General features: G+C 42.0%; 1 protein-coding gene across 1 annotated transcript in view; it reads left to right on the top strand.

Annotated features, from left to right (window-relative positions):
- prdm16 (PR domain containing 16) overlaps window positions 1-12146 on the top strand; it is a 179569-nt gene extending 167423 nt beyond the window's left edge. The window contains exons 9-16 of the mRNA XM_080030988.1: window positions 473-2117; window positions 2282-2369; window positions 4283-4455; window positions 4576-4653; window positions 4948-5117; window positions 6658-6829; window positions 9971-10234; window positions 12026-12146. Of these exons, the coding sequence (XP_079887114.1) occupies window positions 473-2117; window positions 2282-2369; window positions 4283-4455; window positions 4576-4653; window positions 4948-5117; window positions 6658-6829; window positions 9971-10234; window positions 12026-12038 (2603 nt within the window). The 3' untranslated portion in view covers window positions 12039-12146. The remainder of the gene's footprint in view (window positions 1-472; window positions 2118-2281; window positions 2370-4282; window positions 4456-4575; window positions 4654-4947; window positions 5118-6657; window positions 6830-9970; window positions 10235-12025) is intronic.
- Window positions 12147-16190: the final 4044 nt, after the last annotated feature.

The raw sequence follows: 16190 nt of genomic DNA, 5'->3' as shown, positions 1-16190 counted from the left end.
GTTTGACCCTGTTTACATTTTGCTGAATCAATTACACAGGTCCAGATCATGTTACTGTTACAGTATGATTATATACTGTTAATGATAGATTTGACCTGTTCACTTTTTCTATCAGATCGCTATCATGTATAGTTTAAATTTATTTAAATTGGACTACTTTACAACAATGAAAAAAGCAAAGATAATGTTTATAATTTATGTTATGAATCTGAGACCTAATGTGTATGTTATGATCACTCTTGCATATGTTACGTAATTACTACTTTTAAAACACACAATTTGGTAGTTTCATTTGCAGAATGAGTGGTTTGGTTTAATTAATAGAAAACCGTCCTTTCCTTTTCTAGAGCTATTTATTCATCAATTGCCATTCAGATGTATGTGTTGCTGTTGATTTGGTATACAAAGTTAGAGACAGTGTTAAAATGGGTTTAACCAGGCCCTGATGGGCTGCATCTTTTTGCTCCCCCAGGCGAGGTGTGCCACAAGTCCTACACCCAGTTCTCCAACCTCTGCCGCCACAAGCGTATGCATGCTGACTGCCGTACCCAGATCAAATGCAAGGATTGTGGACAGCTGTTCAGCACTACCTCCTCCCTCAACAAGCACCGCCGCTTCTGTGAGGGCAAAAACCATTATGGCTCTCCAGCAGGGATGTTCAACCCTGGCATCCCCATGAGCTCCAGCCCTATTATGGCCAAGGTCAAGTCCCACCATCCCCACCTTGCTGGTCTAAACCAGTCAGGTTTAACCTTCGCTGACTACTTTCCCTCCCGACCTCACCCCCATGCTGGCTTGACCTTCTCCCCAGGACCTCATGGCTTCCCATCCCTCTCACACGGTTTCCCAGGTATGTTCAACCCTTCACTATATCCACGACCGCCTTTATTGCCAGCCAGTCCATTGATAAAGAGCCCACTGGGCAGCAGCAGTCAGGAGGTGAAGCTGCCTCGGAGTCCCCTAGATGGCCCTCCGATGTCCCTTGTTAGCTCCACGAACAGCAATGGAGGTAACATTTTGAGTCAGCTGGAGGACAAAGAGAAAGAGAACAAGCTGGATTTGTCTTCAAGTGGTGAAGCCAAGCCCAAATCTAAAATGGTAGACATGTCTGACGGCAGTGACCTTGAAGACGTTAACACCACAAGTGGGACAGATTTGGACACCACCACTGGTACTGCTTCAGGTGATGGTTCTGACCTGGACAGCGATGGAGAGAGTGAACGTGAGCGATCTGGTAAAAGAAGGAAGCCGTCGGGGGCTGTATCAAGTCAAGAAGGCCACCAGTTAGAAGACACGAACAGTGCATTGATATCAGCCGTGTCTAGTTCGGGGAACTTTGGTATCAATCGTCCCTTTTTCTCTTCTGCCTCGTCCCAGCACTCCTTCTTCCCTCCACCTGATGAGCAAGCCCTCCCGCCCACCACCTCAAATGCCAATGCAGTCACCACAGATTCCATCAAAGCCATTGCCTCCATTGCGGAGAAATATTTTGGTCCAGGTTTGATTGGTCTTCATCAGGAAAAGAAGATGGGTCCAATGCCCTACCATTCCATGTTTCCCTTCCAGTTCCTGCCCAACTTTCACAACTCCCTCTATCCCTTCAGTGCTAATCGAGGTGCCCTCAATCCTAGTATGTTCTTTAAGGCAGAGCCCAAGTCACCTCGTGAGCAGCTGCACAAGATGGTCGGTGCCCCAGGAGCTCCTGCTTCAACAGCGGAGTCACCATTTGATCTCACCACACAGTCCAAGGAGAGCAAGTTAGCTCCCCCCACTCCCACACGCCCCTCAAACCCCAACAGTAGTACTGGTAGCAGCAGTGGACCTTTAGCAGTGTCTAGCAGTGAAGAACAGCCATTGGATCTCAGCATTGGCAGGCGGAGTCGAGGTGGTCATAATGGTGTGGCAGCTGAGGCACACAATAGAAAGAACCACATGTTTGGAATTGGAAAGGGGGTATGCATCAAGGATGAAGCCCTAGTTGGGTTTCCACACCCCCATTCCCAGTTATTGCACCAATCCGCCATGGCCCAGCACCAGCACCAGCAGGCACAGCCACACCAGCCGCCACCCCTGCACTACGCCAAGCCATCAGCATTCTTCATGGACCCCATATACAGGTATTTCAGCCCCGATAGACTGCTATTTCTGCATGAACAATTACATAAATCACTGCTTTTTTTTATTTTCACACGTTGAAAAATGTAGCGGTTGGTGTTTCATTTGTGATTGGTAAATGAACTCTGACCTTGGTACGTAACCCTCTGCCTTGTTGCTGGTCCAGCAGGGTGGAGAAGAGGAAGCTACTGGACCCTGTAGGAGCTCTGAAGGAAAAGTTCCTCAGGCCCTCACCATCACTCTTCCATCCACAGGTTTGTTTACACTATTCACTCATATACATTTCAAATCTAGGAAGGCACTTTGTATAATCTTAGATTGAAACAATAAATGGTACATGTACTTTGAACAAAAAGCTACAGCAAGGGAATACCGAAGAGGGGAATTGACCTCCAGGTATTGCATACACACTGATTATTCCCAGATGCTATCGACTATTATTTTCAAACCATGTATTATGTGAAAATACCTCACTCCTGCCTCCCACGCTGCTCCAACCTGAATTGATAGGGCCCTATGCACCATCATTCCACAGTGTTGATGTTATTTTCTCAAGGGTTCTGTATGATTTCTTCCTTTGTTTACTGAATGGCGCCTGTGTACCTCGTCACTTCTACCTTTTTCAGAAGACACAGTCTGTTATCGCAGCCCCTTTGATAATCAGCCACATTGTTCAACTGTCCCCAGACCCTCCCTACCTCTACAAATCCTGATTTCAAGGAATGATAGTATTAATAAAAGAGAGAATAATAACCGTTTGAATTGTAAGAAAACTGCCTCTCTTGGCCATGCTAATCTTAGTAGTGGCATTGTTTCATGTACTGGGAGCCCACAGGCCAGCTAATAACTCACCCCCCTCCAAGTTTTTTTCTTCTCTGTGGCTGGCTGGCTGGCTGGCTAGATAATAGCACCGTGTCCATCAAGGACATCCTGTGTTTGTCTCCAGGAGAATGGGGGGCTCTTGTTGGGGAAACGGTTTAATCTGACCTGGAAATCTGTGTCCTCTATAAACTGTGACTTTGCAATAGACTAATTTGGTGTATATGCAGACAGATGCATGTACACATAAATATGCATTTGCATATATGACAGCCAGATATAAAGGTATGTAGTCATTCCTTTACAAAAAAGAGAGTGGCACTTCTTATCAGTTACATTCACTGTATCCTCATATTCCTCTAAAACGTTGTATTTCTCATAATTAGAATGCAATCTCATAATTGGTCAATATACCGGAGAGGAAAAGTTTTTCACAATGTCAAAAATATCAGAGGGTCTCAGCTGCGATACTCCCAGTGATCCAAATACAATGCCACCTCTAATTCAGTCTCATGACGGAATCCCCCGCCCCCTCCTCCACCCATTCTCAGACTGTGAATAAACACATTGAGACGGAGTGTCTGTCCCTGTGTCTCTCCCATCCCGTATTCAGTAAAAAAGGAAGGATGTAAGCTGTTTTTGGCAAATAAACTCCTGCATAACCGGCCCCCTTTGTTCACAAGCTTCTAGGGGAGGAGGGAAGTGGTTATCAGTTGGGGGTATCTCAAACTATATTGTACAGCGCCAATCGGGGGCTCTTGAATGCCTGTCCTAGCTGGTTTGCCGGCCTGCAACCGTAGCTTCTGCAGAAGAAGGCAAGAGGTAGAGAACAAAGCACTGGCTGAAGCTATAGAGGTGAGGGTGTATGGAGGGGGGGTACTGGAGGAATGGTACTTGAGCATTTGTGAATGTGTTATAGGTCACTGAGGTGACTCGCCTATAACACAAACAATAAGGCTAACCTCTGATATACTGCTTCCTCAAAGCTTCCGCTCTCTGTTTTTTTCCCTCGCTCCCTGTTTTCTGACATTGTGTCTTTGTTTTCAATGCTTCCTTTTCTCTTTTGACACACACATATATTTTTTATATTTAGATAGATAAATCAGTTTCATTGGCTCCTCTTAAGGTGTGATTAATAATACAATTGATGTCTGTAATGACTGCCTCACTGAGCTTGTCACTACACGGTTTCTAATTAGACAATTTTTATGTTCAAGTGATGCCAGAATCTGATTGAATTAATGTCATTCACTTTGAATAGTGAAAAAAAATCATCATAATATCGGATCTGACCTATTCACATTTTGTGTTTTTTCGTGTGCCATCACCCTCATGTCGTCACATTCAGATGTCAGCCATGGAGAACATGACGGAGAAGCTGGAGAACTTTGGCGCTCTAAAACTGGACGCACCGCCCAACTCACTGCAACACTCGGCTCATCCGCTGTTTAACTTCCGCTCGCCACCACCCTCCCTCTCAGACGCCATCCTCCGCAAGGGCAAGGAGCGTTACGCTTGCAGGTAGGTGCCCTGTGCTGCAGAAAGTTGTGTCCAGGTTTGATCAGATATTTGCATAACATGATGCAACTGCCTTATGTGACATGAAAGCTCATTCCATTGCACTTCTCCCCTCCCCTTCAGGTACTGTGGGAAAATCTTCCCTCGATCGGCAAACCTCACCAGACACTTGCGGACACACACAGGGGAACAACCCTACAGGTATTAATTTCTTTGCTAATTCAGTCTCAGTTTTAATCTTTGTGAAAGTCTCTTTGCTCACATTGATGTGTTTCCTTGTGAATGAGCTTGTCCTACTGCTGTTCTCCACACTCCACTGTAGGAAGATGCATTTCCTGAAATGTTAGTCTGTTTTTTGCTTGGCTGAATCAACAGGATATATAGAGAAAATGTTATAAAATCATATCAACATCAATCATTCAAACTGGTTTTAAAAGAGAGAGATCGATGGTAAGGCAGGACCCACATTCACATGCTTGTGTTCTCCCATGGCAGGTGTAAATACTGTGACCGCTCGTTCAGCATCTCGTCCAATCTTCAACGCCACGTTCGTAACATCCATAACAAGGAGAAGCCCTTCAAGTGTCACCTGTGTAACCGCTGCTTTGGTCAGCAAACCAACCTCGACCGCCATCTCAAGAAGCACGAGCATGAGAACATTCCTGGTCAGTATATGCAACATCTATGACTCTGTTTTCACCCCCAAAAAAAAGAAGAAAAAAATTGAGGCTGTCAGAAGGGAAATGCTGTTATTAAACGGGGCCTTGGTGTTCTGTGATTAAATAATGATGAAGGGCTCACATTACCCATTTGGAATATGTAAAACTCGTCACCTTGGTGCAAATGATTTAAAGTAGGAAAACCACTTACAGTAATTAAATAATTCACACTTGCTTTTCCTCCTGATTTACCAAAAACAGCCATTGTATGTTCAGCATGGAAATATGCTACTGAATATGGATGGAATACAAACTTTTAAATGATGCTTTTTGAGCGATCACTTCCAAGCAAACCATTTTTCACAATTGTGCTATGATTTATCAATTTTAAATTAACAGCAATTTGTTTCCACCTTTTGCAACGTATTGCCATTAACCAACAAACAAATGCCTCAAATATAAAAGGGATGTCAGTGTTTCATTTAATTCCAATTCATAAAGAAGTCCCTCGTAGCAGAGACAAGATCGCATGTTTTCACTATGGAAGAGTACAGCACTTTGGTCGGTGCAAACTGTTATGAATGTGCTTTTATAAATACATTTTACTTCCTTACTTTTGTTTTGGGATGTATCTTTCATCAGCACTCTGAAAACTGATTCCTAATTATGAGCAAGAAAGAAACATCTGCTAGTATTATGTAATGTCAACTGCACATTCACAGACTATAAAGAAAAGACTGACTGTTTCTCACTGACAAAACAGGATTGTCTTTTATTCAAAATGCTTTATATATATATAGTCCAGTGCTATCCTTAACTTAAACACAAACAATCTCATATGTTGTAAACTCCCTTTAAATACCACTGTGATTCATCCAAGAACAATGTTTTAGAATCTTTAAGAAAAGAGTACCGGTACAGAAATAAAACATGAGGGGGGAATATTTTTTCTAAACCTATAAATGAAATCAAATACGAAATCCAAAGTTAGGTTTGAGCTGTACTATAAATTCGCCAACAGCAATAGCCTCTGAAATTCTCAAATTCTTCCAGGATAGTGCCACATCCTCCTCTTATAATTTAAGTGTTCTGGGATGAAAATAAATAATGTGCTGCCCCTGACGGGTAACTACAAATTCATGCCTAATGCCTATATTCAAGCACCTATTTTTCTCAAGCAAAGAGTTCTCAAGCAACAGGGCTCATCCTCTGTCTTTCGACACTGTTGAACATCTGCACAAAATTCTATGAACTATATCCCATTTGCCCAAATCTGGTTCCGTTTCACGAAGTTTGAATCCCCCAAAAAATCTCAGATTGTTTAGATAATAAAATTGGAATAATGTGCGCAATAACCTTCAAAATATTTTGCATTTACCTTGTACTCATCTGTTATGTATACAGTATGTGATGATCATCAAACTAACCACGCTTGTGTGTGTGTGTGTGTGTGTGTGTGTGTGTGTGTGTGTGTGTGTGTGTGTGTGTGTGTGTGTGCGCGTGTTTATGGGTGTGGCTGTGTATGTCTGCACGCTTTTCCCAACAGTGAGCCAGCAGTCCGGGATGCTTTCCAACCTAGGAACCACCATCTCCTCCCCAAACTCCGAGCCAGACAATCATGCACTTTTAGATGAGAAGGAGGACTCGTACTTCTCAGAAATCCGCAACTTCATTTCCAACAGTGAGATGAACCAGGCCTCCAGCTCCACGGATAAGAGGTAACAAGAAAACATGCTTGCACAGTCACAGACCACATTTGCGTTACAACTGTTTACAGAGACATTTAGCGATACCACAACATTCTAAATTCAAGTGTAATCCAGAAGTTATTTACTCCATTTTGGATGCAATTTGTATATTTCTCCTCTTATCAGGACAAACAGTCCTGTAGGGCATGTAAAAGTAGGAACTAACATACAGATCTACTGTGCTACTAGTTATTCCTTCTTCTCCCTGTACGCAACACCACGGTGCATGGTGCTTAGTGCACAGTGCTCTCTAGAGGCTTGAATTTGAACGGCAATAATCACCAACATCAGAGCTGTGTCCCACTCTATACGACAGATGCATTTAGACTAAGTTAAGATTGACTGTTCATTTTTAAATGTCGCTGCTAATTAAATTAATTAAAAATAACCAATAATATCTCATATCCTAATAGTATACGTTTGACTTCGAAGATCTTTCTGCAGCTGTTTCGACACTATCCATAATTTGTTTTGCCAATTTCAGTTTATAGTTGGTTCTAACCTTTGTATTTTTTGCACTACAAAGGTGTATTTCAGCAAAATACAAACATTCAGGTGGATTTGATATGCATTTTGACTTCTGTTTTGTTGTAGAAGTGAATCACAGCCATCAATGTCTTTGTAAATCATTTCTATTTATACCTGCTGTACGCGGCTGTAGTTTGGTAAAAAATATTGTTTTACTGCTCTGAACAAAAGAACATAGCGAAGATGACCCATCTATTTTTAAACCTAACAGCCACTCTACTCTGGTGGATGAAAAGGTCATCTCCCTTCTGAAATGCTTTCACTGTTGGTGGGAAGCTTCAGATGTTCCAGGCAAGAGGAGGTTATTGGAAAAAAAGGAGAATAAAACTCTTTTAGTCAGTGGTTTGCCTCTTTCCTTTACTCTATACATTCTTCATATCTCTCTCATTCGCAAAAGTGAATTCCTTTCTGGTAGTCTCACTTTCTGTCTGTCTCTTCTTCTCTCCTCCCCCTCCCTCTTGTCAACAAGCATTATGGCCAGCAGGCCCTGTGGCAATTTAGCCCCTCTGCCATCTGGGATCAATACTGAATCTCATCCACAACAAGCTGGCCTGACACTTTAATATCTGTAATTCTGAATAAGTATTATGCTTTCTGTCCTCCCACCACACAGCCCACTGTTTATTCTCCGTCTGAGTGACTGGAGTCAAACGCCGAACGCAATGGATGACTATCTGTAATCGCTCCTAACCGCCCTCACAACATAGTTTCTCCCGCTTTTAAACTCCTTTTTTCAGCATCGTAGCCAGTCAAAATAAAAGTCCCTGGTAGCTCTTGTTTTCACATGAAAACTTTTTTTGCCCAGTTTTCCCAAGCTGGATAGGTTGTAGATGCTGATGCGGCACTGCTGCTCCAAGGGTGGGAAGTTTCAAACTTAGATGGACAGAGATATTTTCAGCATTGTAGTGTTAACGGACTCAAAGACTTCTGTCTCCTCTCGACCACAATCAAGGTCGTAATTAGGGCTGAAACGAGGACCCCGGTCATGGCCTGAGCGCTATGGTTTGTCTAAAATTACGGTTGGACGTGGCCTCCTGTCTGGGACTGGGCTACAATGGCTGGCAGTTTGGACCCCGAGGGGGATTCAGGTTGAGGCATTTATCTAGGAGATCCACTGATGATGGAGCTCTTCCCCCATCCACCCGCTATATCCATACCCCCAGCCCGCTAACACAAACACCCGACTGAAGTGTTTAGACTAAATGACAAAACCCAGGGCCCCTTATGTCAGAGCCTAAGCTTCTTTCTCCGTACACACAGGCATGGACTTTTTCCCCGCCAACCAGCTCTGCAATTTGATTATGGTGATATTTGATCTAGATTGAAAGAGGAGAACTTTTTTCCCCCCCAAAGTCCCCCCACCCACATTTACCCACCCACTGTGTGTGACCCAATCCTGTCCCTGTGCACCCCTTCCCAGAGGTAATCCTGTCTGATTTGATAAATGTCGTCTGTGTGGCAAAAAAAAATGGAAGGGGTAAATTTGCCGTCCCATAGGAAATGATATCATGAGCCATGACATCGTGGTCTAGGGGTGATGGAGGGGGGGAGTCGGGGTGCCGACTGGAAAATGTACAGATGGCAGGTCGTAATGCTGGCGTGCTGATAGCCTTTTTGCAGATCAGCCATCGTCTTCCTTCAGTCACACAAAGTATTTCTGTGAGTTAAGAGGAACCAGTCTGAAGCAGCCCATCTCCGGCTCCGTTTCTAAGGAGCTGACCAATTAATCATGTGTCCACCGTTTGAAAAGGGCTCCGTGCAGACTGTCAGCATCCATGTTGTTTGTGGACACTGGAGTTGGACTGTGATTGCTGTCAACAGATTATTTATGTTTCTCTCTGTGCTTGTGTTGAGTCATGTCTTTAGATGGTCAGGAAATGGTCACAGACAAGCAGCTCTAGACTGGAAATACAGTACCTCAGAGAAAAACCTGAAAGAAGTCCTTCTAATTTTTCTCCGTTTTGAAGATCACATTTTGCAAACATTAAAACATAGCACTAAGAAAATGTAATTGGCAAACAAGGTTGTAGTACTTATTCCTTAGACCCTCCCTGGTTGGCCAGATAGGCAGTTCACGCTCACATTCACATCTTCCGGAAGCTAAAAGAGCTGGCTTAAAAATTTAACCAGACTTCAGCACACAGTATTTTCTTACATTTCACAACTTTCGAAACCTTTTTTTCTTTATTTTTTTTTTGTATCAATGTTTGAGAACATGCAGCGCCACAGTCTGGATAAACATACATACCTAACAAAGTCACTAATACTGGAGGGAAAAGGGCAGTCGCCAACATTAGTAACACTCTCCTCCATCTCTCTCCTCCATATGCAAAATCCTTTATTCCTTCAGCCATAAAGTTAGTCAAAACACTTTTTTTGTCAGTACCTTTACATATTTATTTAACCCTATGAATTTACTTTGCTGTCCTCCACTGACCTTTGGTTGTCTATTTATTGTGCTTTTTGAGATGTAACATTTTGGAAGTTGTGTGGATGTGGTAAACTGTAAATGAATGATGACCCTTCTTGGGATCAATAAAGTTGTCTAATCTAATCTAATCTAATCCTATCCAATCTCTGCAGATCAGAGCAGGCCGAAGAGGAGCATCCAGCCGGCCACAGTTTGTCCAACTCCAAGCTGGGTCTCCGGGGTCTGGAGGAGGAGGAAGAGGAGGTGGAGGGTGATGATGAGGAGGAGGAGGAAGGCAGCCTGACAGAGAAGTCTCATGACGAGGCGCCCGAGTCCCCTTCCCCCGTCACTACAGGAGCGTATGAGGAAGAGGAGGAGGAGGAAGAGGAGGAGACAGACACGACTCCGCTAGCTATGAGCTATGAACACACTCGCAGGTATACTCATGGTGTTCATTACTTAACACACTTAACAACCAAGGCAAATGCACACCGTGTAGTGTATCAAACCGAATTCAAGTGGACGAGGAACTTTAAACCATTTCCGAAACAGTCACATTTTCCCCCCGCTGATCATGATCATGTAACAGCAAACGAGACCATCAGTGAAAAAGAACGGTAATTTCTTATATACTGTATACTTTTGTCCGGGTAAGCTCCTCACCCAAGGAACACCAGCGGGCTTCTTAAAAACACTACCGCTTGTGTCTGAAGGTGTCACTAGAGTGTACACAGACTAGAAGTTGCTCGTAGCCACTTTTACAACTCCAGTCACGTGCACAGATAGGACCCAAGGGGGGGCTTGAGCTTGAGCCACTGCCCTTGGATTACAATTAAGTCGGTCAGTATAGGACTTGGTTGTAATTTCCTATTAACCTCTGTAGCCTGTACTTGTGAGCAATCAAGCTATAGTCTAATACAAATCATTTTTTAAATCCCTGTCATGCAGGGCAACTTACAAATATGCAATTCATTTCTGAAGAAGATAGTTATGTTTTGCATAAGTGTGCAAGTGTGTAATTATGGATGTGATTTTGCTTGAGCCCCTGCCCCCCCCAAAATGTCTGTGCACGGCCCTGAACAACACTACATACTTCCAAGGAGGTAACACATGAAATGAACGGTTAGATTCCCTTCACACGCGCAAAACTAAACTAAAAAAGTCAGTCTTTCAGTCGTGCTCCTTCTAATCTCTCCTTCTTCTTCCATCTACCTTTCCTTTAATTTAACTTACCTCTCCTTTTCTCTTCTCTTCACGTCTTCTTACCACATGAACTTCCTCCTCGAATTCCCTTCCCCTCTCCATTGCATTAACTCCCCACCTATCGCTTCCATTTACCTTCCACCAACCGATCCGATCATCCTGCCATATTTCTGCCATCCATCCCTCCCTCCATCCCTCCATCTATCCATCCATCCATCCATCCATCCCTCCCGTGGTGTGCAGGTGTATAGAGGAGGAGGGCTCCCTCTTGGACCTGGAGGGTCTGCCCAGCTTTCCCAAGAGCCTGGAGGGGTTACGTAAAGCAGCAAGTGACGAGCAGCCCTTTGATGTTAAAGACATATTTAACACTTCACTAGAGTCGGAGGCTTTGAAAGAGACATTGTACAGGCAGGCTAAAACCCAGGTATGTGACTGTGGCTTTTTGGAGGTCCACTTAAACAGGGGGAGGCAGGTTGAAAGAAAGACTAGCTGTTGTGATAAGACAGGAGGAAGTACACAATGTGTCCCGTGGATAAAGAGATGAGGGATGAGATGGATCATTTCACACGTTTCTTGATCAAATGAAAAACATGGTCAATCCACATCCAGAAGTTGTCAGGAGCTGTAACTAAAAAGTGCCTCTTGTTCTGCCCCCCTCACTTATTTTCCTCTCACTTACAACCTACTAACATATTAACAGTTTGCTGCTCTTTGCTTTCCTGTAATCTCCAGTCTTATCAAGGCTAATGAAATATAATAATAAGGTATAGGCTCAAGAAATGAATGGATGATTCCATTTCTCTTACATCTTGAGATCTGGGAACATGGCTTCAAAGAAGTCCAACGGTGCAAGAAACACAAAGCGGTCAGACAATGTGATTTATTTTACCGATAGAAATAAGAGCCGAGTGCAACAAACCAAAATGGGCCTTTCATTTCTTGACGTTGGTCTAAGATTAATGTTTGAAAAAATTAGACACTGTGCAGATCTCTGTTGTTTAAAAGTGTCCTGTCTTCTCCCGCAGGCTTATGCAATGATGCTGTCTCTCTCGGAGAACAACCCTTTGCACGCGCCCTCCCAGAACTCTCTGGACGCTTGGCTGAGCATGGGAGGTGGACCGTCCGAGACAAGCAGCTTTCACCCGCTCAACCACATCTAGACGACAAAGATGGAGTGAGAGAGTGAGGAGGAGAGATGAAGAGAGAGAGAGAAAGTGGGTGGAAGAGTAGGAGGGACATTAGTTTCGCAAAATGGATAGAAGCAAGAGACTGAGTGGACACAAGTAGTGCGAAAATGGGGAGAATTCAGTGTCACATACATTCAAGATAGAAAGAATATGTTTGTGTGTGTGTGTGTGTGTTTGTGTGTGTGTGTGTGTGAATTTGTTTGTGTGTTTGTTTGTGAGTGTGAGAGAGAAGGGGGGGAAGAAATTGTCCCTAGGTGAGGACGCTCGAAAGACTCTTGTCAAAGAGAAAGCACTGCTAAGCTCCTGTTGATGTGAAGGACATAATGAATGCTTCTCAACAGCATTAAAACTCTGCATTACTCTGATCTGAAGTCCACAAGGCTCACTCCAGCCCCATGGAGACCCTATGTAAGGCTCTCATAAAGACACTTAATGACTAGTATGTCTCTAAAGTCTGTGTACACCCTCTACTTACAAGCACTGCATCAGCACTGCATGTCCACAGGGTGGTGCTGTTTCACTAGGAGCATAGTGGGCGCGTGCACCACTGTCTCCAGGTTTCCCCCATCGATCATAGGGCGACACATAAACTGAATGTGTTTCAGTTAGAACTGCAGAATCAACAATAGCACCACACTTAATGTTACTTGAGGAAATGACAGCTCCAGTAGAATGATTACATGGAGAATGATGTTCAAATGTGCAAAACTGGTTGATTTTAATGAGCTATCTGGGACACTAGCCATTGTAATTGGTTGCCCATTTTGATCATGCTGAAAATGAATTTAAATCATACTCAAAAAATGAGGAAAGTCTTTCTCTGCTTGTTTATATCATTGTCATTTGTTAATTTTATTTACTTTCTTTCCTCTTAGATACCACAGTATTGTTTCTTTGTAGGCACCACCGTGCTAAATTGTTAATATAATTATTTTAGAAAAGGACCAAAATTGTATGATATTGTCATATGATGTACAAAATAACCTAGATGTTCATAGCAAAAGTGGTATGTGCCAAATAACCCATAGAAAATGTTTTGTTCTCTGACAATCATTTCATTTCCAGGGGCTTGCCTTTGCTGTCATATTCTTTTTTTTCTTTTTCTTACTACGCTCTTATAAATTTGATTTCAGACGCGTGTGTATGTATTTATTTTTGGTTGGCTATTTTTGGTGAAAATGAAGAATTTTCATTTCATCCGTCGTTTGTTGTTGCTGAAGGAATGAAAGCATTTCAGGATGTGAGGGAGATTTTGAATCTCCGGTTTTGATGCGTTAGTGTGCCAAAATGGAAAGATCCCATGAAATTAATTGTTTTTATTTATAGTGAAAGATAGTTGTAGTTAGCGTTAGATCCTATTTTGCATCATAACGTCCTGCGTTGTTTCTTTTTTATTTTTTTTTCTTGTTTCAGTTCAACCATTTAATCCAGTATGTGTTTTGTTCAGATTGGATCTAGTGTTAAGAGGGGGCAGACGTGTGTCAACTTACACTAGGACTGTCAGACAAGGGCATTACATTGTCACACTTTTGAATTTGACTAGTTGCTATCACATCAAGCTCCTTTTCATTCTATGTTTCACTTGATACGTGTAAACAATGAACGTTCCCTTTTAAATCTAGTTGTCCCATATAACACTGTCCCAAAGTCTAAAATACACAGTCACATCTGCATGAACATCTGGTTTTCACTGCATTGGATGGAGTGACAAAATCGCTGGTCATACGAGAAGCAAACCAAAAGAAAACAGTTAACTAAACCACAGATAGTGTTCAAATGTAAATCATAATTCTGCAGGTCGGTCTTTTCCAACACATGTAAAAACTTGATTCTGGATGGGGAAAACACACACATTTGATTATAAGTTCAACTTTGTATTCTCTGTTCTTCTTGTGAGATCATATTGAAAGTTCATTCAATATGGTCTATACGGTAGCTGTGCCATGGGGGGCATGAGTCATTTACTGTAGATAATTGTAGATAGCTGTTGTAGGGGATGGGGGGGGGGGGGGGTGTTGGGAGTGGGGATGAGCATTGTTGATCATTGTTGCCTTGATCCTCCCTGCGTACTGTCTGGGACTTTCAGAACTATAGGCCTGATGCTGTATTTTCAAACTAGTACTTAAAACCACATGGGTCCAAGCCATAAATTGATCGGGCTGAGGTCTCTAGAACTTAGATCACATATACATTTTCAGACTAGTTTCACTTTCAGTAGATGAGCAACTGGTGCTCAACATGGAAACACATGAAAATGATGAAACAGAAGCACTGTAATTTTCCTTTCCCACAGCAGGTGGTAGTGTGATGCTGGCACTGATGCATCGTCTCATTTTTCTTAAGAAAGAAGTCTCTCTTTTTTATAAATATATATAATTCTACTGAATGAGGTTTCATTCATGCTAGACACATTGTTTTACAACTTGTGGTTATAAATGTAAGGACTTGGGTTGCAACGTTTTTTTGGTTGATTATATGTAGTAATTCATGTCATGGACTACTGTAAGTACGCGCTGTGTAAAGCAAAGGAATTGAAGGCATTGAGGTATTCCATTTGGCCAACTTCAGAAAGTATTCTGGCAGATGGTCGCTGAAATATGTTCAGCATAATAGAACATGGTTGCTGTTTTCCCCCCACTGTTACAGGAGAAAGTAAAAATATACATATTGTTTCTTTTTAACTGTATAGTATTTTAAAGAATGAAAAACATTGATGCATTTGTCTGAAGAAAAAGAAAATCATTGAAAAATATGGGTTTAAATGGATGGTGCTTGTTTTGTTTGAAACTGAGTTGTATATCGCCTCTGTTATGTTTATTGAAAACAAACAAAAAAAGATATTGTGCATGACGTGTTTAGCAGTCATAATGATGTCCATTTGTGAAATGTGTAACAAATCAAAAAATGATTTAAAAAAAAAAGAAAAGAAAAAAATAAATCGGTAGATGCACTTATTGTACATGTGGTTAGGTTAGTAGGTTTGACTTCAAGTTCTTGACTGCCTGACAGGTGGCTCTGAAAGACATCGAAAAGACTTGTGGGACGAGACATAATGAAAAACAATAAAGGATTGTAGAAAAATATTGAACAATTCTGAAATTGACGTTCTTTTGATGCTTGTGATTATTGAAGATGTACTTTAGAGAAATTTCGTTGAAAAGATATGACTCTGACTGATGATAATTCTGTAGAATAGCAATGTATACCAAATGTAATCTTTCCAATGCTATGAAGAATTTATACATGAAATTGATATGCAATAAAACCTGTGTGCTTTTTAAATGAGATGCCTGTGTATTTGTGAACTACAGAGAGAGAGAGAGAGAGAGAACAAATCATCAGTGAAAGGTAAACAAGAAGACACATGCAGTATTATTAGGCCCTAAGCCTTGTCTCTGAGGCTACATAGAGACTGCCCAACCAAACAGAGGTTATGGGGGTTGTTTTGGAGGAGCTGCAGATTCTTCTCATGACCCTGATATTACAGTCATTTCTGTAGAATAGCAATGTATACCTTATGTAATCTTTCCAATGCTATGAAGAATTTAATCATGAAATTGATATGCAATAAAACCTGTGTACTTGTTAAACAAGAGGTACGCTTTCCATTTGGATTGCATACACTTTACAGTATATTTATATTATACATTATGTGGTATGATAATATGTGTTGAGATAGTACAGTCTTGACACAAGTGGAGGAGCACTAACCGTCACTTCAACAAGTACAAATGCAAACACATGCATGAGTCATTGCACGTTATGTGGGGCTGCCAATGGTAAGGTGGGATTTTTTTCCCCACAATAAACCATTTCATTGTAATGTGTAAAAGACAAATTGATTCCTGTCCTCCTGCACCAAATATCCCAGTAAACAAACATAGTGGAGCATTTATCAGGTAAAGAGCAAGATACTTTCCTCTAACGTTAGTAACTGACACTCATCAGATGGAGTGACAAGACTCCAAATGAATGATGCTGTTCTGTGACTGCTCCATGTGCA

Source organism: Ammodytes marinus (assembly GCF_949987685.1).
Source record: "Ammodytes marinus genome assembly, chromosome: 7".
In the NCBI taxonomy this organism is placed as follows: domain Eukaryota; kingdom Metazoa; phylum Chordata; class Actinopteri; order Uranoscopiformes; family Ammodytidae; genus Ammodytes; species Ammodytes marinus.
Note: the sequence above shows the minus strand (reverse complement) of the source record. Positions and strands in the feature narration are given on the sequence as shown.